Raw genomic sequence first — 22,953 nt, 5'->3', positions numbered from 1 at the left:
GTCTCCGGGGCTGGTTAAGAGAGAAAAGCTCAATGATGGATAGACTGATGAAATAGTATATATGCGTTGTTACTTTTTTAGCTTTATTATTCTTTCTATTAAAAACATTGAAGGTAAGAGCTTCTGCCGTTGAGACTTTAAAAGTGTCCCAAATATTATTGTCAAACATGGAATTATGGATCTACTCCTCCTAAACCTGGAATCTGGATCATCACTACCACCAAGGCAGACACATTTTTTTATTTTTTTTTATCTCTGAAGTTAAAAGTAGTTATTTTGTTCTGAATTGATTCTTTAAGAAGCTTCACTAAAGTTGGATCTGTTTGGGGAGCTGTGCTCTGTTCTGATGTGTCCAGTGAAGCCTGCACTACCCATGTTGTACCCTTCTGGATTTGGAGAACCACTGATTCTTCAAAATGATGTCCTCTATCCACTATTTAGGAAATCTGCTATATTAGTTCATACAGTATATGGTCAACGTGTAAGTCATGGGTCACAGGTCAGACTTGCCTGCAGTCATTTCAAGGCAGCACACCACACCTCACCACTGCTAGCAATATCTCAGTTTCAATGGTCATGTGAGACCGTTTATAAAGGAGAAAGTAACTGAGAGTTGATACCCCAAACAGACTCTGAAAAATAGCCGTTGGCTTTTCCTTTGATCTCAGGCTCAGACATATTAGTCAGGTATGTTTGTGTCTATGTCCCATCTTTGTTCGCATCTGACTGACAAAGGAAGTCACAAATTAACTCTTGTTGGAGTTGCAGGGTTTATTCATTACAGAAGAGACTGGATCTTGAACATTTATTGGTTTGAGCAGTCAATTTCCATGTCTTTATTTCAATCAAAAACTCACTGAAAGGATTTAGCCTAGTGAGAACCATTTAAACAATGTGTGTCACTAAACCAAAGTTGTTTTCCCCTTGTGAAGTAATCAGAGTTTCTAGTTCTGATTGGGTGTGAAGGGCAAGATGCACCACGAACCTGGATGACTTAATTTGACAGATTTTATATGAATGTAGAATCGGATGTTTAACTGAAGAGGGCACGATAACGCCTATTCCCCCTCAGGAGACTGAAAAGATTTGGCATGGGTCCTCAGATCCTGAAAAAAATTCTACAGCTGTACCATCGAGAGCATGGTTGCATTACCGCCTGGTATGACAACTGTTCGGCCTCCGACCGCAAGGCACTACAGAGAGTAGTGTGTATGACCCAGTACATCACTGGGCCCAAGCTTCCTGCCACCCAATACTTCTATACCAGGCGGTGTCAGAGGAAGGCCCTAAAAATTGCCAAAGACTCCAGCCACCCTAGTCATAGACTGTTCTTTCTGCTACTGCATGGTAAGCGGTACCGGAGAGCCAAGTCTAGGTCCAAAAGGCTTCTAAACAGCTTCTACCCCCAAGCCATAAGACCCCATGAACACCTAATCAAATGGCTACCCAGACTATTTGCATTGACCCCTCCCTGGTCGTGGACAGGCAAAAAGGTCAAAACCAGATCAGAGTGGCAGACAGGGTCTGGTCAAGGCAGGCAGAATGGTCAGACAGGCGGGTACAAAGTCCAGAAACAGGCAAGGGTCAAAACAGGGAGGACTAGAAAAAGGAAAATGCAAAAAGCAGGAGAACGGGAAAAATGCTGATTGACTTGGAAATATACAAGACGAACTGTCACAGAGAGACAGGAAACACAGGGATAAATACACTGGGGAAAACAAGTGACACCTGGAGGGGGTGGAGACAGTAAGGAGGACAGGTGAAACTGATCAGGGTGTGACAACTTACTATTTTTGTCCTCAATTCTTGTGCATGTGGGTCAGACATTAGTTGATTTTTTTGTTTTATCTGAAAACAGGATGCCTGAAAGAAGGCCATAGCTTCCTGCTCTACTGTGCCCCTTAACAAAGGGGGGAGTGTGGAGGAGTGGAGGCCGTCACCCGTCATACATAGTGAGAGATGTGGCTCTCTGGCTCCACAGATCAATAATCTTGGTCATTCATCACAGGGAGATTTACTGTTTACTGAGGGCATGGAGGCAGAACAATCTGATTCTGCTGTGAAGTTCCGCCTCCTGTCTGTACCACTGGTTTATTAGCCCTCACCCCCCATTAGTGACAAACCATCTCAGACCTGGAAACTATCAAACAGACGGAACACTGAGTGCGAGATGGAACTACACTGAACAAAAATATAAACGCAGCATGCAGCAATTTAAAAGATTTTACTGAGTTTGAGTTCATATAAGGAAATCAATCAATTAAAATAAATTCATGACCCTAATCTATGGGTTTCACAGATTTCAAATGAAGCTTTGGGTAGCTGTAGGAATAGGGTTGAGGAGCGCATGCATCCAGAGTTTGGGCAAAATATCACCTGTCGCAAAGCGAGAGCATGCTCCTCAAAAGTGGTTGACGTGTGAAACGAAATAAGTGTTGTATTTATTTCTCACAACTGATGTTGCCTCTCCGGTATCATTGAAAAACGGACAGGCGGGAAAGCGCGGCCTTCATTTGCTATTTGAGTGCATATGGATCACATATTTTTTTTCCCATGCCTCTGTTCCTGTCCATTTAATAATGGGCCATTCTAAATCTAAACTAATTTGACATAATTAGTAATGATGAGATTACATTGAGAATAGTCTGATGGGTGAAAATATGATCGCTTGTTGAGAGAACAGCTGTTCAGCCTGAGGCAAGGAATGTAGTGCAACCTTTTTTCTCTCTCGACTTTCTCAAATCATCAATAGCCTATAGCCATCATGCTGCCCAAATATGTTTTGATTTATAAGACATTCTAAGGTTTGTATCATTCACAACTGAAGTTGCCAAGTAACTCCAAATCTAGCGTATAGGACCTGTTTCAAATATTCACTTTTGTGCTCAGCCAATTCATACAGCCCACTTGCTCCGGAATGGGAAAAATATTATTTTCAATTTTATTCAATTCTTCTTAGTATAAAACCATATAATATAAAATAATGGCATGGGATTTATAAGCATATCTTGTAAGCTAAATTAACAAGCCTATGGCATGGAGCATAGCCAGATAACATACAGTAGGCCAACTCAAAATACATGTTATTCATATCATAATGTTTCTTTAGACCTGACTAAAATAAATAATGATGGCGTATATTAAATAGATTTATTAGACTTTTTAAATGTACATGTTCCAAAGGTGCACATCAGCGTCTTGAATGCAGCTTGGAGGCATGGAGATGCTAAACTTGTTTATGTTAATTAACAATCAATTACCGTGAGACTGGCAGATGTTTTTGCATGACAATAACCGTCTGACAAAATGTAATGACCGCCACAGCTCCATACCACTTGTCAGGCATAGAGAACTGATAATGCGTACTTGTTGGGATTGGTGTGGGTGGGGTTCCGTGGGTGGCTTTTAACCATTTCTTACCATGTTTTACTCATTGTTAGAAAAAAGTTAGATGTTAGGTACTATATCAGCGGTTTCCAAACCCCATGTTGGGTTGCCTGATATGAAAATGGGGTCGTGGAATATTTCCAAAATCCTGAGATTTTTTAAATATTTTTTATGGAACCACGCACTATTGCAGAATCTTTTATATTACCTGCTGCAATTGATATGGTGAAAACAATGTATGGGGATGGAGAGGCACAGAAACTCACATCAATACTGTTGAACTAAGAATTTCTGCTATTGCTAGCAATCAAGAGGAAACTCTGACTGAACAACTCAAACTCTCCAGCATATGTTCTTCAAATGGACGTTAGCTGTGAGGGCTGAGATGCATTGACTTTTGTTCGCAATACATTTCGGGGGATGCTATTCACAAGGACATATTGTTCTGTCTCACTATTCCCAAGTATGAATCGGCATATGGGATATTCACTGTGCTGTGTGGCTATATTGACGAAAAACTGATTCTATATGGGATCGAATGGTGGGCTTTTGCACAGATGGCACTCCGTCTGTCATGTGACGGCGGGCTGGCTGATCGAGCTGCCATGTGACCGAATGCTGCAGACAACGCACTCACGGGTCACTGCGGAGGAGTTTTGGTTCCTTACTCAAAGTGAATACCCTTTCTTCCTTTGAGTATTACTGCCGCGTTCAAAACAACTGGGAACTCGGAAATCTCCGACTTCAGTGCATTCAAAACAACAGGGAACTCTGAAAGAAATGAGCTCCGACTGGGGAAAAATGGTTTTGAACGGTCATCCAACTTGGAATTCCAACTCAGGAACTCGGGCCTCTTTCTAGACTTTACGACCTGAAGATCACTGATGAGTTCTCAGTTGTCTTGAAAGCACCGTAATACTCATGGTAGGCTACTCTTCGCCAGCTCATATCTGTGTGAAGCTGGGTTCAGAGCTTTCGTCTGCATTAAAACCAAATATCGATTCAGGTTGGATGTAACAGCAGAGATGAGGTGCCCACTATCGACGATGCCCCCTGACTTTGAGAAGGTCCGATGTGACATGCATCATGCACACCCATCTCATTAGTGGGGGTGACATAAGATATATTATGTCAGACTAATTTGCAATTGATTTACCTCCATTAAAAGTGTGTGATTGTGAGTTGAGAACACTATCAGAGGTACTGTTACATTTTTTTTGAAAACCCCAAATAAAAAAGTAAACTTTGGCTGTTCATTACATAATGTTTTTCACATGGGTGGTGGGGTCATGAGAATTCTCAGATGTTAAAATGGGGTTGTTGGCCAAAAAAGTTTGGGAATCCCTGTACTATATGTATTGAATATTTATATGAATCCTATAAATAAAAATTGCCAATTTGGGTGCAATCAATTTACTTAGTTTCTCAGAAATTAAATTATATCTCAACAAAGAATGTTGTAGGAATACTAATCTTATGTTTCTAACTACAGAATGATTTCAGATATATCTTAGATGGTGGGTGTCATGTCTTGCTGAAATGACTGGTTATGCAATTTTCAATTTTGGCACTCAAAGTGATGCACATACTCAGGAATGACATCGGTGTGATATGAGTTAAGGCCTGTCTTGCCTCCAGGTCTCATCGGTTCAGTATGGGACATAATACACTATATTACATAGCTTAAAGATATTCTCTGGTACTTTTGTATACAGTGCTTTCAGAAGGTATTCAGACCCCTTGACTTTTTCCACATTTTGTTACATTGCAGCCTTATTATAAAATGGATTAAATAAAAACAATTATTCAGCAATCTACACACAATGCCCCATAATGACAAAACAAAAACAGGTTTTTAGAAACTTTTGCACTTTTTTTTTCTTCTTCAGATATACCTTATTAAGTATAAGTATTCAGACCTTTTGCAATGAGACTCGAAATTGAGCTCAGGTGCATCCTGTTTCCAATGATCATCCGTGTGATGTTTCTATAACTTGATTGGAGTCCACCTGTTGTAAATTCAATTGATTGGATATGATTTGGAAAGGCACACACCTGTCTATATAAGGTCCCACAATTGACAGTGCACGTCAGAGCAAAATCCAAGCCATGAGGGCGACGGAATTGTCCGTAGAGGTCCGAGACAGGATTGTGTCGAGGCACAGATCTGGGGAAGGGTACCAAAAAATGTCTGCAGCATTGAAGGTCCCAAGAACACAGTGGTCACTCTGACAGAGCTCTGGAGGTTCTCTGTGGAGATGGTTGTCCTTCTGGAAGGTTCTCCCATCTCTGCAGCACTCCACCAACCAAGCCTCTATGGTAGAGTGGCCTGACGGAAGCCACTCCTCAGTAAAAGACACATGATAGCCTGCTTGGAGTTTGCGAAAAGCACCTAAAGACTCTGACAATGAGAAACAAGATTCTTTGGTCTGATGAAACCAAGTCTCAATGACATTAAGTAGCTCGGCCAGAGTCCGGACTTGAGCCCGATCGAACATCTCTGGAGAGACCTGAAAATAGCTGTGCAGCAATGCTCCCCGTCCAACCTGAGGATCTGCAGAGAATGGGAGAAACTCTCCAAATACAGGTGTGCCAAGCTTGTGTCATACCCAAGGCTGGAATCACTGTCAAAGAACTTCAACAAAGTACTGAATACTTATGTAAATGAATACTGAATACTTATATATAAAAACCTGTTTTTGCTTTGTCATTATGGGGTGTTGTGTGAAGATTGAGGGGGAAAAAACTGAGGCTGTAACGTGAAAACAAAATGTGGAAAAAGTCAAGGGGTCTGAATATTTTCCAAAGGCACTGTACTTTTTAACCAGTAGTTCTGAAAGTAGCACCGACGAGTCAAAGTGGTCCCCGAAAATTGCGTTCTACCTCACAAATGTGCAGATGCGTGCACACGTCATTCTCTCTCTCGCTCTACTGTGTGTGCGTCTTGCTAGCTGTCACTCAAATGGTGAGGGACTGGAGTTCCATGGCTGAAACTCGAATTGCTAGGAAGCTGGCCCACATGGGGATAAATGTAGGGAAAATGGCTTCCAGAAAACAGTCACTTTTAAACTCGTGATTTCATGGCTAATTTAGGTAAGAAAGTAATTCTGCTCATAAACTATGTATGAACTGCACATTGACACATCCAGCCCAAAGCGGGAGGTTTAAAAAAAATACTTTCTAGCCGCCAAAGTACCGGAGCATGTCTTTAACTGCCAAAAAGCCCTCTGCTTATGTAATGGTTAATGCAATGTTGAGTTTTATTAGGCAGGTGGAGACATGAAATATTTAATTTTACGACTCAATCCACCACCTGACCTGTGAACATGTTTTACATAAAACATCTGGTCATCTATGTTCCTGGCATCTTTGTGTCGGTTCTATGTCTGAAGCATCCTAGAAGGGACCCAACAGAATCTTTGTGAAGTGTTCATGTTTCACAGTCTTTAACAAACAAACGGTGGGTTGTGGCCATTCCCTCTTGGGCTTGGTATTGTAGTTAGAACATGATGTTGTGTCTTTGATGGGCCACAACTCCTACAATGCCTTTAGAAAGTATTCACTGCCCATTTTGCTTAAGAAGTCACATAAGTTTTATGGACTCACTTTTAACTTGTTTTTTTGAATGACTACCTCATCTCTGTACCCGACACATACAATGATCTGTAAGGTCCCTTAGTAGAGCAGTGAAGATCAAACACAGATTCAACCACAACGACCAGGGAGGTTTTCCAATACCTTGCAAAGAAGGGAACCTATTGGTAGATGGTAAAAAAAGCAGACATTTGCATGTCACTTAGAGCATGGTGAGTTTTTTTTTTTTAGCACTTTGGATGGTGTATCAATACATCTAGTCACTAGAAAGATACAGGCGTACCTTCCTAAATCAGTTGCCGGAGTGGATTGAAGCTACTCTGGGATTTCACCATGAGGCCAATGGTGACTTTAAAACAATTACAGAGTTTAATGGCTGTGTTAGGAGAAAAACTTAGTCCACAATACTAATCCAATTGACAGAGTGAAAAGAAGGAATCCTGTACAGAATCAATGTATTCCAAGACATGCATCCTGTTTGCAACAAGGCACTAAAGTAATACTGCAAATAATGTGGCAAAGCAATACACCGTTTGTCCTGAATACATAGTGTTATGTTTGGGGCAAATCCAATACAACACATTACTGAGTATCAATCTCCATATTTTCAAGCATAGTGGTGGTTACATCATGTTATGGTAATGCTTGTAATTGTTAAGGACTGGGGAGTTGTTCAGAATAAAAACAAAACAAAATAGAGCTAAGCACAGGCAAAGTCCTAGAGGAAAACCTGGTTCAGTGTGCTTTCGTCCAGATACCGGGAGATTAATTCACCTTTCGGCAGGCCGTTAACCTAAAACAGATGGCCAAATCTACACCGGAGTTGCTTACCAAGAAGATAGTGAATTTTCCTGAGTGGCCGAGTTCAAATTATGAGGGCGCCGGAGGGGATAACCAATTGTGCTATTTTTTATTTTTTTTGCATTGTTTGTAACTTATTTTGTACATAGTGTTGCTGCTACTCTCTCTTATGACCGAAAAGAGCTTCTGGACATCAGAACAGCAATTACTCACCTTGAATTGGATGAAGAATTTTTCTTTAATGAGTCGGACAGGAAGGATATACTCCAAACACCTGAACAGGCCCTCATCCCTGTCATTTGCTGGAGAAAGAAACAGAGATTTTGTGGAAAGGTGCCTTGTGAGGATCAGGTGACGAGTGGCTAACCTGGCTGATCTGCCATCAGTACTGTTAGCTAACATTAAATCGCTGGAAAATAAATGGGATGAACTGAAAGCACGTATATCCTACCAACAGGACATTAAACACTGTAATATCTTATGTTTCACTGAGTCGTGGCTGAACTACGACATCAATAACATACAGCTGATGGGCTATACACTCTATCGGCAGGATAGAATATCATCCTCTGGAAAGACACGGACTGGGGGCCTATGCATATTTGTAAACAACAGCTGGTGCACGATATCTAAGGAAGTCTCAAGGTTTTGCTCACCTGAGGTAGAGTATCTCATGATAAGCTGTAGACCACACTATCTACCTAGAGAGTTTTCATCTGTGTTTTTTCGTAGCTGTCTACCTACCACAACAGACCAAAGCTGGCACTACAACCCCACTCAGTGAGCCGTATACAGCCATAATCAAACAGGAAACCACTTATCCAGAGGAGGCACTCCTAGTGGCCATGGACTTTAATGCAGGAAAACTTAAATCAGTTTTACCTCATTTCTGTCAGCATGTTAAATGTGCAACCAGAAGGGGCAAAACTCTAGACCACCTTTACTCCACACACAGAGATGCGTTCAAAACTCTCCCTCGCCCTCCATTTGGCAAATCTGACCACAATTCTATCCTCCTGATTCTTGCTTATGAGCAAAAAGTAAACACAGGAAGCACCAGTGACTCAGTCTATAAAAAAAAGTGGTCAGATGAAGCAGATGCTAAACTACATGACTGTTTTGCTAGCACAGACTGGAATATGTTCCGTGATTCTTTCGATAGCTTTGAGGAGTACACCACATCAGTCACTGGCTTCATCGATAAGTGCATCAATGACGTCGTCCCCACAGTGACTGTACGTACATACCCCAACCAGAAGCCATGGACTACAGGCAACATTCGCACTAAGCTAAAGAGTAGAGCCTCCGCTTTCAAGGAGTGGGACTCTAACCCGGATGCTTATAAGAGATCCCTCTATGCCCGCCGACGAAGCATCAAACCGGAAACGCGTCAATACAGGACTAAGATCGAATCGTACTACACCGGCTTCGACGCTCGTCGGATGCGGCAGGGCTTGCAAACTATTACGGACTACAAAGGGAAGTACAGCCGAGAGCTGCCCAGTGACACGAGCCTACCAGACGAGCTAAATAACTTCCATGCTCGCGTCGAGGCAAGTAACACTGAAACATGCATGAGAGCATCAGCTGTTCCAGACAGCTGTGTGATCACACTGTCCGCAGCCGATGTGAGTAAGACCAACTGGCAAGTGTCTTCACTGACATTTTCAACCTCTCCCTGTCCGAATTCTGTAATACCAACATGTTTCAAGCAGACCACCATAGTCCCTGTGCCCAAGAACACTAAGGTAACCTGCCTAAATGACTACCGACCCGTAGCATTCACGTCTGTAGCCTTGAAATGCTTTGAATGGCTCACATCAACACCATTATCCCAGAAACCCTAGACCCACTCCAATTTGCGTACCGCCCCAAAAGATCCACATATGATGCAATCTGTATTGCTCTCCACACTGCCCTCTCTCACCTGGACAAAGGGAACACTTATGTGAGAATGCTATTCATTGACTACAGCTCAGTGTTCAACACCATAGTGCCCTCATAGCTCATCACTAAGCTAAGAACCCTGGGACTAAACACCTCCCTCTGCAACTGGATCCTGGACTTCCTGACGGGCCGCCCCCAGGTGGTAAGGGTAGGTAACTACACATCCACCACGCAGATCCTCACACGGGGGCCTGTCAGGGGTGCGTGCTCAGTCCCCTCCTGTATTCCCTGTTCACTCATGACTGCACGGCTAGGCACAACTCCAACACCATCATTAAGTTTGCCGATGACGCAACAGTGGTAGGCCTGATCACCGACAATGATGAGACAGCCTGTAGGGAGGAGGTCAGAGACCTGACCGTGTGGTGCAAGGACAACAACCTCTCCCTCAATGCGATCAAGACAAAGGAGATGATTGTGGACTACAGAAAAAGGAGGACCGAGTACGCCCCATTCTCATCGTCGGGGCTGTAGTGGAGCAGGTTGAGAGCTTCAAGGAACTTGGTGTCCACATCACCAACAAACTAACATGGGCCAAGCACACCAAGACAGTTGTGAAGAGGGCACGACAAAACCTGTTCCCCCTCAGGAGACTGTAAAGATTTAGCATGGGTTCTCAGATCCTCAAACGGTTTTACAGCTGCACCAGCATCCTGACTGGTTGCATCACTGCCTGGTATGGCAACTGCTTGGCCTCCGACCGCAAGACACTACAGAAGGTATAAGCTAGAGGTTGACCGATTATGATTTTTCAACGCTGATACCGATTATTGGAGGACCAAAAAATAAATAATAATAATAAATAATGAAACATGTTCAATTTGGTTTAAATAATGCAAAAACAAAGTGTTGGAGAAGTAAAAGTGCAATATGTGCCATGTAAAAAAGCTCACGTTTGAGTTCCTTGCTCAGAACATGAGAACATATGAAAGTTGGTGGTTCCTTTTAACATGAGACTTAAATATTCCAAGGTAAGAGGTTTTAGGTTGTAGTTAATATAGTATTTATAGGACTATTTCTCTCTGTACCATTTGTATTTCATATACCTTTGACTATTGAATGTTCTTATAGGCACTTTATTGCCAGTTTAACAGTATAGCTTCCGTCCCTCTCCTCGCCCCTACCTGGGCTCAAATCAGGAATACATCGACAACAGCCACACTCGAAACAGCGGCCCTTGCAGAGCAAAGGGAATAACTACTCCAAGTCTCAGAGCGAGTGACGTTTGAAACTGTATTAGCGCGGACCCCGCTAACTAGCTAGCCATTTCATACCGGTTATACCGGCCATTAGGCTGATAGGCTTGAAGTCATAAACAGTGCTGTGCTTGCGAAGAGCTGCTGGCAAAACGCACGAAAGTGCTGTTCGAATGAATGCTTACGAGCCTGCTTCTGCCTACCATCGCTCAGTCAGACTGCTCTATCAAATCAGACTTAATTATAACATAACATACAGAAATACCAACCTTTGGTCATTCAAATGGTCGAGTCCGGAAACTATCATTTCGAAAACAAAACGTTTATTATTTCAGTGAAATACGGAACCGTTCGGTATTTTATCTAACGGGTGGCATCCCTAAGTCTAAATATTCTTGTTACATTGCACAAACTTTAATGTTATGTCATAATTACGTAAAAATCTGGCAAATTAGTTCGCAATGAGCCAGGCTGCCCAAACTGTTGCAAATACCCCGACTCTGCGTGCAATGAACGCAAGAGAAGTGACACAATTTCACCTGGTTAATATTGCCTGCTAACCTGGATTTCTTTTAGCTATTCTTTTAGCTATTTTGCAGGTTTCAAAATATATACTTCTGTGTATTGATTTTAAGAAAGGCTTTGGTGATAATGGTTAGGTACAGTCGTCCAACGATTGTGCTTTTTTTCGCAAATGCGCTTTTGTTAAATCATCCCCCAGCGTTGCATATGCAACGCAGGACACGCTAGATAAACTAGTAATATCATCAACCATGTGTAGTTAACTAGTGATTATGATTGATTGTTTTATAAGATAAGTTTAATGCTAGCAAGCAACTTACCTTGGCTTCTACTGCATTCGTGTAACAGGCAGTCTCCTTGTGGAGTGCAACAAGAGGCAGGTGGTTATAGTGTTGGACTAGTTAACTGTAAGGTTGCAAGATTGGATCCCACGAGCTGACAAGGTGAAAATCTGTCGTTCTGCCCCTGAACAAGGCAGTTAACCCACCGTTCCTAGGCCGTCATTGAAAATAAGAATGTGTTCTTAAATGACTTGCCTAGTTAAATCTGCTTGAAAATCTATGGCAAGACTTGAAAATGGTTGTAAAGATTGACAACTCAATGGACAGAGCTTGAAGAATTTTGAATAGAATAATGGGCAAATATTGTACAATCCAGATGTGCAAAACTCTTAACCTTATCCAGAAAGACTCAAAACCGTAATCGCTGCCAAAGGTGATTCTTATGTAAATGTAATACCTACGTACATTTGATATTTTTCTGTATTCCATTTTCAATAAATTAGCAAACATTTCTGAACATGTTTTCACTTTGTCGTTATGGAGTATTGTGTGTAGATTGGTGAGAAAAAAACTATTTAATCTATTTCGAATTCAGGCTGTAGCGCACATTTTTTTGGAATAAGTCAAAGGGTATAAATAGTTTCTGAAGGCATTGTACAAGATATTTGAAATGGGTTTAGGTTGGTCATAAAAAAAAGTTTGGGAATCAAAACCACTGATGTAGGTCACAACTACTGCAGTTTTGTAATGGATGGGAGTGTATTAGCACTCGCTGCTCCCACCCTGCTGGACTTGATAAGGATGACAAGACCAGGCCTTAGTGTAGCGGGCCAACATAAACACTGTAACATCCAGGTAGCAACAGCACTGTACCAACCAAAGATTTAACCAAACATACCAACAGGGTAGCAGAATGAGGCAAGAGCAAGTGTTTGAGGTTGAGAGGTGAGGTCTTCACTGGGAGAACATTTACTGAAACGTTGCAGAAACGAGAGAGACAGTTTTATCTCACATACATACAGGAGAACTCCCGTCTGGCAAGTGTTATTTCACTCGGGTCTTGACTTGATGCAACATGCTGTGTTTGCTTACTTAGAAAATACCCTTATCTAGAGTGGTTTATGCAATTCAAATAAGTCAGCAAGGCATTTAGTTTGTGAACTTTGGGATTGTGGGCTGGGGCCCTGTGGTGGTTGGTTTTGAGGTGTTTTTGTGTGCGTGTGTGTGTGCTGCCTATTAATAGGGAGCAGGCTGATGTCGTTGTTTCCTTTCCTTACAATCCATCTCCTCCAACTGACACCTGACTAGTTGAGGTGGTCCCCCTCCATACTCCCTACCTCCTACCCCTTCTGTGGTGTCAGCGGGAAAACACCAATATCGGCTAGACAGCCCTGAAAGGAGGCTTTACTTCCATTGTGCTGGTGTGTGCAGCAAGCCCTGGAGCCATGAATAACCCACCTGGCATGTAGTGACTCCCCCTCTGCAACCTCTCTGTGTGGAGAGTCCTCTTCAGAGTGTAAACACCTTGCAAATACCTGGTGATTCAGAGGAGATGATTACTGGCAGTTCAGACCGGTCCAACGTATCCTAGGCCCATCTGGCTGCAGTAGTATTAATGCCCAGCAAAAAACAAATGTTCCCGACAACTTTAGTGAACATTCCCTCAAGAGTGTCATTAGGTCATTAACTAATGTTTTCATAGGAATGTTCCCATGATGTGCAAGGAATGTTTAGAAGAGACCGTTATTTTAATGTCAATGGAACTTACCAAGAACGGGGTTACTATGTTCTCAGAACACAAGATATTAATGTTCTAGACACGTTAAATGAGAATGTTGCAAGAACATTCATGTGTCCAGTTTTATATGGGTAAATATAATATTTCATCAACTTTCAACCAAACATACACAGAATATGATCAATAAAACAATTTCTTCAGCGTACTTTTAACAGAGCTGAGAATGACTTCAAAGTGCGTTCACCATATTGCTTACGCCTATCAAGTTGTTTCAGATCTACACAGGTATCTACAGAGGTTTGTGGTTTCTTCTGGACAGGACCTAACTATATGGCTCAATAAGCACATGCTGTAAAGATACTCCTTATTGGGACAGTGGTTAGGGCGTTTGTCATTGGTGCTGGTGGCCTGGGTTCAAGATCCGCTAGGGGAGTCACCCTACTCTCACTTTCTTAGCAATATACACTGAGTGTAAACATCATTAGGAACACCTTCCTAATATTGAGTTGCACCCCTTTTTGCCCTCAGAACTGCTTCAATTTGTCAGGGCATGGACTTTACAAGCGGCAATGCATTCCACAGCAGGAGTTCCTAATGTTTTCGACATTTTGTTTATATGTAAATTTCACTTGTAAATATTATTTATGCATCATAGTGTGTATACAGTCGTGGCCAAAAGTTTTGAGAATGACACACATATTAATTTTCACAAAGTTTGCTGCTTCAGTGTCCTTAGATATTTTTGTCAGATGTTACTATGGAATACTGAAGTATAATTACAAGCATTTCATAAGTGTCAAAGGCTTTTATTGATAATTACATGAAGTCGATGCAAAGAGTCAATATTTGCAGTGTTGATCCTTCTTTTTCAAGACCTCTGCAATCCACCCTGGCATGCTGTCAATTAACTTCTGGGCCACATCCCATAATCAATGCTTGGAGTTTGTCAGAATTTGTGGGGTTTTGTTTGCCCACCCGCCTCTTGAAGATTTGACCACAAGTTCTCAATGGGATTAAGGTCTGGGGAGTTTCCTGGCCATGGACCCCTAATATTGATGTTTTGAGCCACTTAGTTATCACTTTTGCCTTATGGCAAGGTGCTCCATCATGCTGAAAAAGGCATTGTTCGTCACCAAACTGTTCCTGGATGGTTGGGAGAAGTTGCTCTCGGAGGATGTGTTGGTACCATTCTTTATTCATGGCTGTGTTCTTAGGCAAAATTGTGAGTGAGCCCACTCCCTTGGCTGAGAAGCAACCCCACACATGAATGGTCTCAGGATGCTTTACTGTTGGCATGACACAGGACTGATGGTAGCGCTCACCTTGTCTTCTCAGGACAAGCTTTTTTCCGGATGCCCCAAACAATCGGGAAGGGGATTCAGAGAAAATGACTTTACACCAGTCCTCAGCAGTCCAATCCCTGTACCTTTTGCAGAATAACAGTCTGTCCCTGATGTTATTCCTGGAGAGAAGTTGCTTATTTGCTGCCCTTCTTGACACCAGGCCATCCTCCAAAAGTCTTCGCCTCACTGTGCGTGCAGGTGCACTCACACTTGCCTGCTGCCATTCCTGAGCAAGCTCTGTACTGGTGGTGCCCCGATCCCGCAGCTGAATCAACTTTAGGAGACGGTCCTAGCGCTCGCTGGACTTTCTTGGGCGACTTGAAGCCTTCTTCACAACAATTTAATCGCTGTCCTTGAAGTTATTGATGATCCGATAAATGGTTGATTTAGGTGTAATCTTACGGGCAGCAATATCCTTGCCTGTGAAGGCCTTTTTGTGCAAAGCAATGACGACGACATGTGTTTCCTTGCAGGTAACCATGTATGACAGAGGAAGAACAATGATTTCAAGCACCACCCTCCTTTTGAAGCTTCCTGTCTGTTATTTGAACTAAATCAGCATGACAGAGTGTTCTCCAGCCTTGTCCTCGTCAACACTCACACCTGTGTTAACGAGAGAATCACTGACATGATGTCAGCTGGTCCTTTTGTGGCAGGGCTGAAATGCAGTGGAAATGTTTTTGGGGGATTCAGTTAATTTGCATGGCAAAGAGGGTCTGCAATTAATTGCAATTCATCTGATCACTCTTCATAACATTCTGGAATATATGCAAATTGCCATCATACAAACTGAGGCAGCAGACTTTGTGAAAAGTAATATTTGTGTCATTCTCAAAACTTTTGGCCACGACTGTAGATTTATCCTCCCTGAATTTCTGGAACTTTGGCTACCAGCTTTGTTTCTTTGTGCACAATCTCTAGATGCTTTTTCAGGTTTGTGTTTCTGGATGAAGAGATCAATGCAGCCTTTGCAGAATTTGCACTTGACAAAAATGTTGTTCTCTTTCTCCTCGATTAACAAACAATAATGGGAGCATTTCCAAAGGGAAAAGGATAAGCGGGGTAAAAACACTTTACGATAGCCTATTGGAAACGGGTTAGCCTACAGCATGAATTCCGTAAACATGAGCTTTAAAAAATATATAACACGCTGATAGAGAGATGCTTCTGAAGGTAATATACACTTTGTCTAAACATCAGACCTTTACCATCGTTACTCTATAAATCGTCAGTCTGACTGAAGTCGCCCTAAGAAAGATGCAGTAGCCTCTACAAGCCAGAATGTTGAATAAAAAGTATTCAGACCCCTTGACTTTTTCCAAATTTTGTTAGGTTACTGCCTTATTCTAAAATGGATAAAATATGTTTTCCCCCTCATCTATCTACATGCAATACCCCATAATGACAAAGCCATAACAGGTTTTACAATTTTTTTTGCTAATGTATTAAAAATACAAAAACTTAAATATTGCATTTACATAAGTATTCAGACCCTTTACTCAGTACTTTGTTGAAGCACCTTTGGCAGCGATTACAGCCTCGAGTCTTCTTGGCTATGACGCTACAAGCTTGGCACACCTGTATTTGGGGAGTTTTTATCCCATTCTTCTCTAGATCCTCCTAAGGCTCTGTCAGGTTGGATTGGGAGCGTGCGTCGCTGCACAGCTATTTCTTAGCCTTTCCAGGCTGTCATGTGCCTTTTACTGAGGAGTGGCTTCGATCTTACCACTCTACCATAAAGGCCTTATTTGATGGAGTGCTGCAGAGATGATTGTCCTTCTAGAAGGTTCTCCCATCTCCACAGAGGACCTCTGTCAGAGTGACTTTATATATGTGGGACCTTATATAGACAGGTGTGTGCCTTTCCAAATCATGTCCTGTTCAATCAAGTTGTAGAAACATCTCAAGGATGATCAATGGAAACAGGATGCACCTGAGTTAAATGTCGAGTCTCATAGCAAGGGGTCTGAATACTTATGTAAATGTAATATTTCAGTTGTATTTTTTTTGCATTTAAAAAAAAAACTGTTTTCGCTTAGTCCTTATTGTGTGTAGATTAAGATTTTTTTTTTAAATCTATTTTAGAGTAAGGCGTAACACGTAACAAAGTGTGGAAAAGGTCTAGGGGTCTGAATACTTTCCTAATGCACTGTATACTAAAATCTTGGAAATCAATCAATCCGCTATCATTAACAAAATGGAAAAATCTAATGATTTTTTATTGAAGTAGTATGGGCGGTGAGAAAACAAATTATTACAATTTAAGGCCAAGTGGCAAACAATAATGCAGGCACTAGGGATGTGGGTGTGAGCATGTGGGTCTGGGAAGATGTAGTTATTGTTTGGGTCTGTAAGTTGTTCATATGTATAAGTTTGTATGTGGAGTAATAAATAAAAAAAGGGCGGAGGGATTTTTTTTTTTTAAGGAACAAATAAAGACACGGACACAGGAATGTTCTTGCAACGTTCTGATGAAACGTGTCTATAACGTCAATATGTTATATTCTGAGAACATTGCAATCGTGTTCTGTGTATGTTTGATGTGACGTTGATGGAATATTCTCCTAATTCTCAGAGAACTGGACACATTAATGTTCTTTCAGATTCCCATAAAACCCATCTACAACATTTATGTTGTATATTCTGAGAACATTGTAACCAATTTCTGCTTGAAATTAAGGGAATGTTCTCCTAAGTAACACCAAAACAAGTTATCAGAAGGTTTTTCTCCTTACTAATAAATAATTGGACACTCAAACATTAGGAGAACATTACGTGTAATGTTACAAATATGTTCTCTCTCCTTAGAATTGTTAGCTGGGTGCCCAGTCACATGGTTTAGGCCTGTGTTCTCCCTGTACTAAAGCTGTCCTCACTGGGCTGGTGACAGCACCACCTTCGGCTAATCCTTTCACTATTCCTGAAAATATCGATCACATGAGTTTTCCAGGAGTTTTGAAGGAGTTTTCCGGCTAGAGGTCGGTTTACTAGCTAGTAACCTGTTGGCTAGGTATTTAAATTTAACAAAAAAAATGTAATCTTTATTTATCTAGGCAAGTCAGTTAACAACAAATTCTTATTTATAATGACTGCCTAACCCGGTCAACGCTGGGCCAATTGTGCACTGCCCTATGGGACTCCCAATCACGGTCGGTTGTGATACAGCCTGGAATCGAACCAGGGTCTGTAGCACTGAGATGCAGTGCCTTAGACCGCTGTGCCACTCGGCAGCCAACAGAGCTCTTCCTGTTGACGAGGAGATGGTGTTTTAAAAAAAAATCTGTGTCCTAGAGCTCCTGCCTTTGTCGATGCCAGCAAATCCTCTCAGATGAGTTGAATGACGAGTGAGTGTGTGCGTATGTATGTGTGCGTCTGCGTGTGTGTTGGAGAAAAGAGGAGTCACACCATAACATAGGCCTAATACATACTCAACTCTTTCTAAAGATCTCCCTTCCTAACCCCCAGTTCCACCCTGATCCATATATGACACAAGTGTGGAGTGACTAACAATAACACTGTGTGGGACAGATGGGAATGGGAGTGTGTGACAGGCGGCAGTGGCCAGTCTTAAAGGAGGGAGATGGGTTGGTCCCTCCCCTGAGGTTAATGGGATTTGTGCAGAGCTGTGTGTGCCAGGCTCGCTGCCCTCCCCGTCCATGCTTGGTCCAGCTGAGTAGCGCTGGCAGCGCTGGCTTAGAGTCAGTTGATTTGTTGGGTGGCATGCAACCTGCTAGCTAAGGAGATCAAGACATATATATTTATGTTTTGCAATTGAACAAGAAGCTTTGCTTGTCCCTGAGAAGGGAAGAAAGAAAGCCATTCTCTGAGGTCTTGGAGAGCAGGTTTCTGTTGGACAGTGGTATAAGATCCTGGATGAGGACCTTATTTTCCCCTGCTGAAGAGGAAACCTGTTGCTCTGCAGCTGAGAACTAGGACAGACACATTGTTTGGTGGTCTTCTTAGAATTGAATTGATTAAATAAGGATGGATTTCATGCCGGGGAAGAATTGATGCTGAGAAAATAGGTAGTCCAACATCTGAAATCCTCTTGAGTCGTAAACACTTATGGCTATACAGTGTCCCGTTTATTTGTGCGTACGTTTGAGTCTGTGAGTTGGAATGTGTGTGAGAAATGAGGAGGTTAGATTGTGTGATAGTCTGAGTCTTTAAGAGTGCGTGAGAGAGGGCGAGCGAGAGAGATAGGAATTTGATTTTGTGATCGTGAGGGAGGCAGAAGGACACAAGCCTCTGCCTGCGGGTGGAGACAGTGCGCAGCAGCAAGTCTTCTTAGGCAGAAGCACTCTGACTTGGCTTGTCTTCACTGATTTACTCAGTGCTACTACAGAGCAGCAGGCAGCCGCCTACCTACATCTCACAGAAGAGACCGGACTAAGTAAGTCAGTCACCCAGGGTTTGGGTCAGGCCGTCCGTGACGCGATCTCTCTCTTTACATGACTTTACTCCAACTCTGTTTCTTGGATCTAAAGACAAGGGCTGCTTAGCAGACGGGAGAGGCTAGAGATTTCTCTGGCCGGTCAACAGAATGCGTCTGGTGGTGGAGTCCCCTCAGGAGGTTATGCTAAAGATGCTGCCCTATTTTGTTGAGAACGCCGTGCTGACCCAGAGCGAGATATGCTGCATGTGAGTTTAGCAGAGTGCTTCTGTGTGGAGTGGGTGGGAATTTCTAAACCGTTCCCTCATAGATGTAGTGTGTGATCTACAATAATAGAAATGCTATAAGATGAACTGTGTGCCTGTGTGGTTCTAAGACAGGAGTGCATCCAGTGCTTCTTAGTTGTGTAGAATGTATGGATGTGTACGACTGGTAACTCAGTGGTGTACAAATGCATTCGGAAGGCTACTGGGATGTTATTGTGTACTTACACAATCTGTCCTAAATAATCTGAACAATACCTGCTAACTTGCCCATCCATCTTAAATGTTACACTCCCCTGTGTATGTATTTGGACCTAATGATCACTACATCAAGCTTGTTACTCTACAAATGTGGATATTTTTACAGCTTGTTTTGGTTGTTTCAGATGATGTTTTTCCCAATAGGAAGTGAATGGTGAATAATGGGTTGTGTAATATGAGTCATGTTTATTCTTTCTGAACACTTCTACAGTAATGTGGATGCTACCATGATTGTGAATAACCATGAATGAATTGTGAATGATGATGAGTGTGAAGGTTAAAGCGGAACAAAGATCATAAACCCCCCTTGGTAATGTGAGAGGTTAGCATGTTTTGTTGTAGTCTCTAACTTCCTCAATCATCATTATTCAAGATGTTTTTCTTCAATAGTGCCATTACATTATCAGGATTAATTTAGAAGTGTTCAGAAACATCTTATCTACTCACTTAGAAAGAAAATTACTCCAGTCATCATTCACCATTCGGTTCTTATTGGGCAAAACATAACCCAAAACAAACTGCAAATGGATCCAATGAGTTTGTAGAGTCACAAACTTGATGTAGTCATTGCGTGCAAGGAATATGGGACCAAATACTAAACTTTTGACTACTTTAATACTATGAATACATTTGTCCAACCACTTATGACTTCAAGTGGGGGGACTAGATATATAAAGTGTTTTAATTTCTAAACGGTAAAACATATGTTTGAAAATACCATTAAAAAAAGGTGACATTCTGTACTGTCGCCTCATATAAAACATTTCATCTCAATTCCAAAAAATGCTGGAGTATAGATCCAAATGTAATGTTTTTGCTCCACTGTCCAAGTACACACAGTGGGGAATGTATATAGTCTAGCTACTGGCTTGAAAGTTCCCTAGATGAACGGAAGAGCAATCATGGGATCAAGTTACTGCGCATAACATGCCTGATACTAAAAGTAGTCATACACTTGTGATTGTATGAATTCTGCTCATTCAGAGTGAAGAGCCTGTCTTCTTTTCTATCCCAGAAGAATAGGTAGGCCTACTCTATAATCATAAGGGATCATTGAGGCTATTTGGCAAGCCTCTCTATCGTTGTCTTTGTGTGCCGTGATAGCAGATATATTTTTAGTCCTGGTGTTAGTGGAGAGGCTGATAGCAGGGTGGGTGCCGGAGGACTTGAGACACCAGAGTAGAGCAGAACAGAAGCTAGTTAATTTGACTGAGTATAGATGCTGGTGATTTACATGGCAGGAAAGGAGAGGACGGTTCACATTCAACACATCCTCCGGTTGGTTTCTCACTGTGGTTTACGCATGCAGCATATTTCAATGGATCATACAGCATTGTATATACTATCTGTAGATTAAACTTTAATTTTGTTTTCTAGTAGGAGAGAAATACCGTATGTTTTCAATTCTATAATAGACTGATGTCCTGCCGAGATATCACAGGTAATGCTGAAGGCAGCTCAAAGTGGTAAACTAGATGGAGGTGGAATTCATGGTTATTTGATGGGGATTATCTCTAGTGGCTTTCCCACAATGTAACTGCATATACAGAGTGACATGATGTTTTGAAGGAGGTTCTCAATTTCTTCCTGTAGACTTGGCTAGCTGCAGTTCTACCTCATATTCATCATTCCCTGACAGGAATCTCCACATCGCCCCATACATTTTAAAAATGGGAAAAATAGGAGAGAAACAAAAGTCCAAAGTGAAACAAAGGATTTTGTGATTAGTGGCCGGCCACCCCCATGGGCCTGTCACTGTGGAACTCTGTCTCTGTGGTGGGGGGGTGTGTAATTTTAGTGTGACGGCGGCACAAAGCAGAGCCTGTTGTTTTTGCGTTATTGTATGCTTGGGCCAGGCCTCTTCCTTCTCTGGCCTGGACACAGGAAGTCCAGTCAGGGTCAGACAATGAAGGAGGGGGGTGGTGGGCTGACTCAGGGATGGTTCTTGACCCTCACAGGGCTTAAATATGTGACCCCTGAATGTTTAGGCTAACCCCCTTTTCAACCAGACTTTTGTTATCAGCACAACCTATGGCATTTATTGTCTCACCTGAAATACTGGTTTAGACATTTAATAGTAGTTAGGCTTTGGTGTTGTCTAGTTTTCCTGTTAGGTGTTTCTTTTGTTCCTGTCTCTCATCACACCTGTACTTTCCAATGACATGCTGGTTTGCTAGACTGCACAAACAGGGTACGTGTTCCGCCCTTCTGTCAGGTGGATTTATGAGCCTGGAGAGAGACTCATTCTGAAAGCACAGTGAAAAGGATTAATTGGAGCTGGCATGGAGAACAGCTTCAGCCCCACTTTGTCTTTCACCATTCTATATTAATTGTCACCTGCAGATTTCTTAGGAAGTCAACGAGAGGTTTGACATATAGCCGAGACAGGTGAGACATATATAAATGCTGTGTGTAGCCCCTGAGGAATGCATTACAAAATACTGCAGCTAATTATTCAAGCTGTTTTGCATTTGTCTGGGCCAGCAGAGACCTGCCAGATTCCATCAGGATGCAGCAGCTTATGCAGGGGAAAAAGGCCAGATAAGCATTCAGGATCAAAGCTTGATTCATAGCTGCTGTAGGTTGAGGCTCCGGCTCCCTTTCAAACCTGTCTTACAGCTGGACTTTTCCTATTTGGTTTAGCGGCAGAAATAGTGGCAGCCAACACCCAAGATTTATCCTCATCTCAGTGCCTGTCTGTGCCTCCTGACCTGAAGCCAAATATTAAACACTCTCTGGTCCCAAATATGACTTACCTAATCTCTTTATCTTCATTCCCTCTAACATAGGGCTGTAAAAGGTGTAAGGGTTCTGTTACAGAACTGGAACAGTTTGCACAGTGCTGAACTGTGAGTGACCATGTGGCTCAGTCTGCCCAGATTGTTGCTTGTATTTCATTATTCTTTGACTATTAGATGTTCTTATAGGCACTTTAGTATTGCCAGTGTAACAGTAAGGCTTCCGTCCCTCTCCTCGCTCCTCCCTGGGCTCGAACCAGCAACACAACGACAACAGCCACCATCGAAGCAGCGTTACCCATGCAGAGCAAGGGGAACAACTACTAGAAGGCTTAGAGCGAGTGACTTTTGAAACGCTATTAGCGCGTGCTAACTAGCTAGCCATTTCACTTCGGTTACACCAGCCTCATCTCGGGAGTTGATAGGCTTGAAGTCATAAACAGCGCAATGCTTGACGCACAACGAAGAGCTGCTGGCAAAACGCACGAA

General features: G+C 42.2%; 1 protein-coding gene across 3 annotated transcripts in view; it reads left to right on the top strand.

Moving 5' to 3' along the window:
* The window catches only part of LOC109880628 (protein phosphatase Slingshot homolog 1), a 70,756-nt gene that overhangs the window by 14,653 nt on the left and 33,150 nt on the right, over nucleotides 1–22,953 (top strand). Inside the window, exon 1 of one of the 3 annotated variants that reach the window (XM_031804314.1) lies at nucleotides 19,140–19,450. The exons of the other annotated variants lie outside the window; for them this stretch is intronic. Within the exon in view, the coding sequence (XP_031660174.1) occupies nucleotides 19,353–19,450 (98 nt within the window). The 5' untranslated portion in view covers nucleotides 19,140–19,352. Of the gene's footprint in view, nucleotides 1–19,139; nucleotides 19,451–22,953 lie in introns of those variants that run through there. 3 annotated transcript variants of the gene reach the window in all.

This window comes from Oncorhynchus kisutch, linkage group LG3 (genome assembly GCF_002021735.2).
Source record: "Oncorhynchus kisutch isolate 150728-3 linkage group LG3, Okis_V2, whole genome shotgun sequence".
Classification (NCBI taxonomy): domain Eukaryota; kingdom Metazoa; phylum Chordata; class Actinopteri; order Salmoniformes; family Salmonidae; genus Oncorhynchus; species Oncorhynchus kisutch.
Note: the sequence above shows the minus strand (reverse complement) of the source record. Positions and strands in the feature narration are given on the sequence as shown.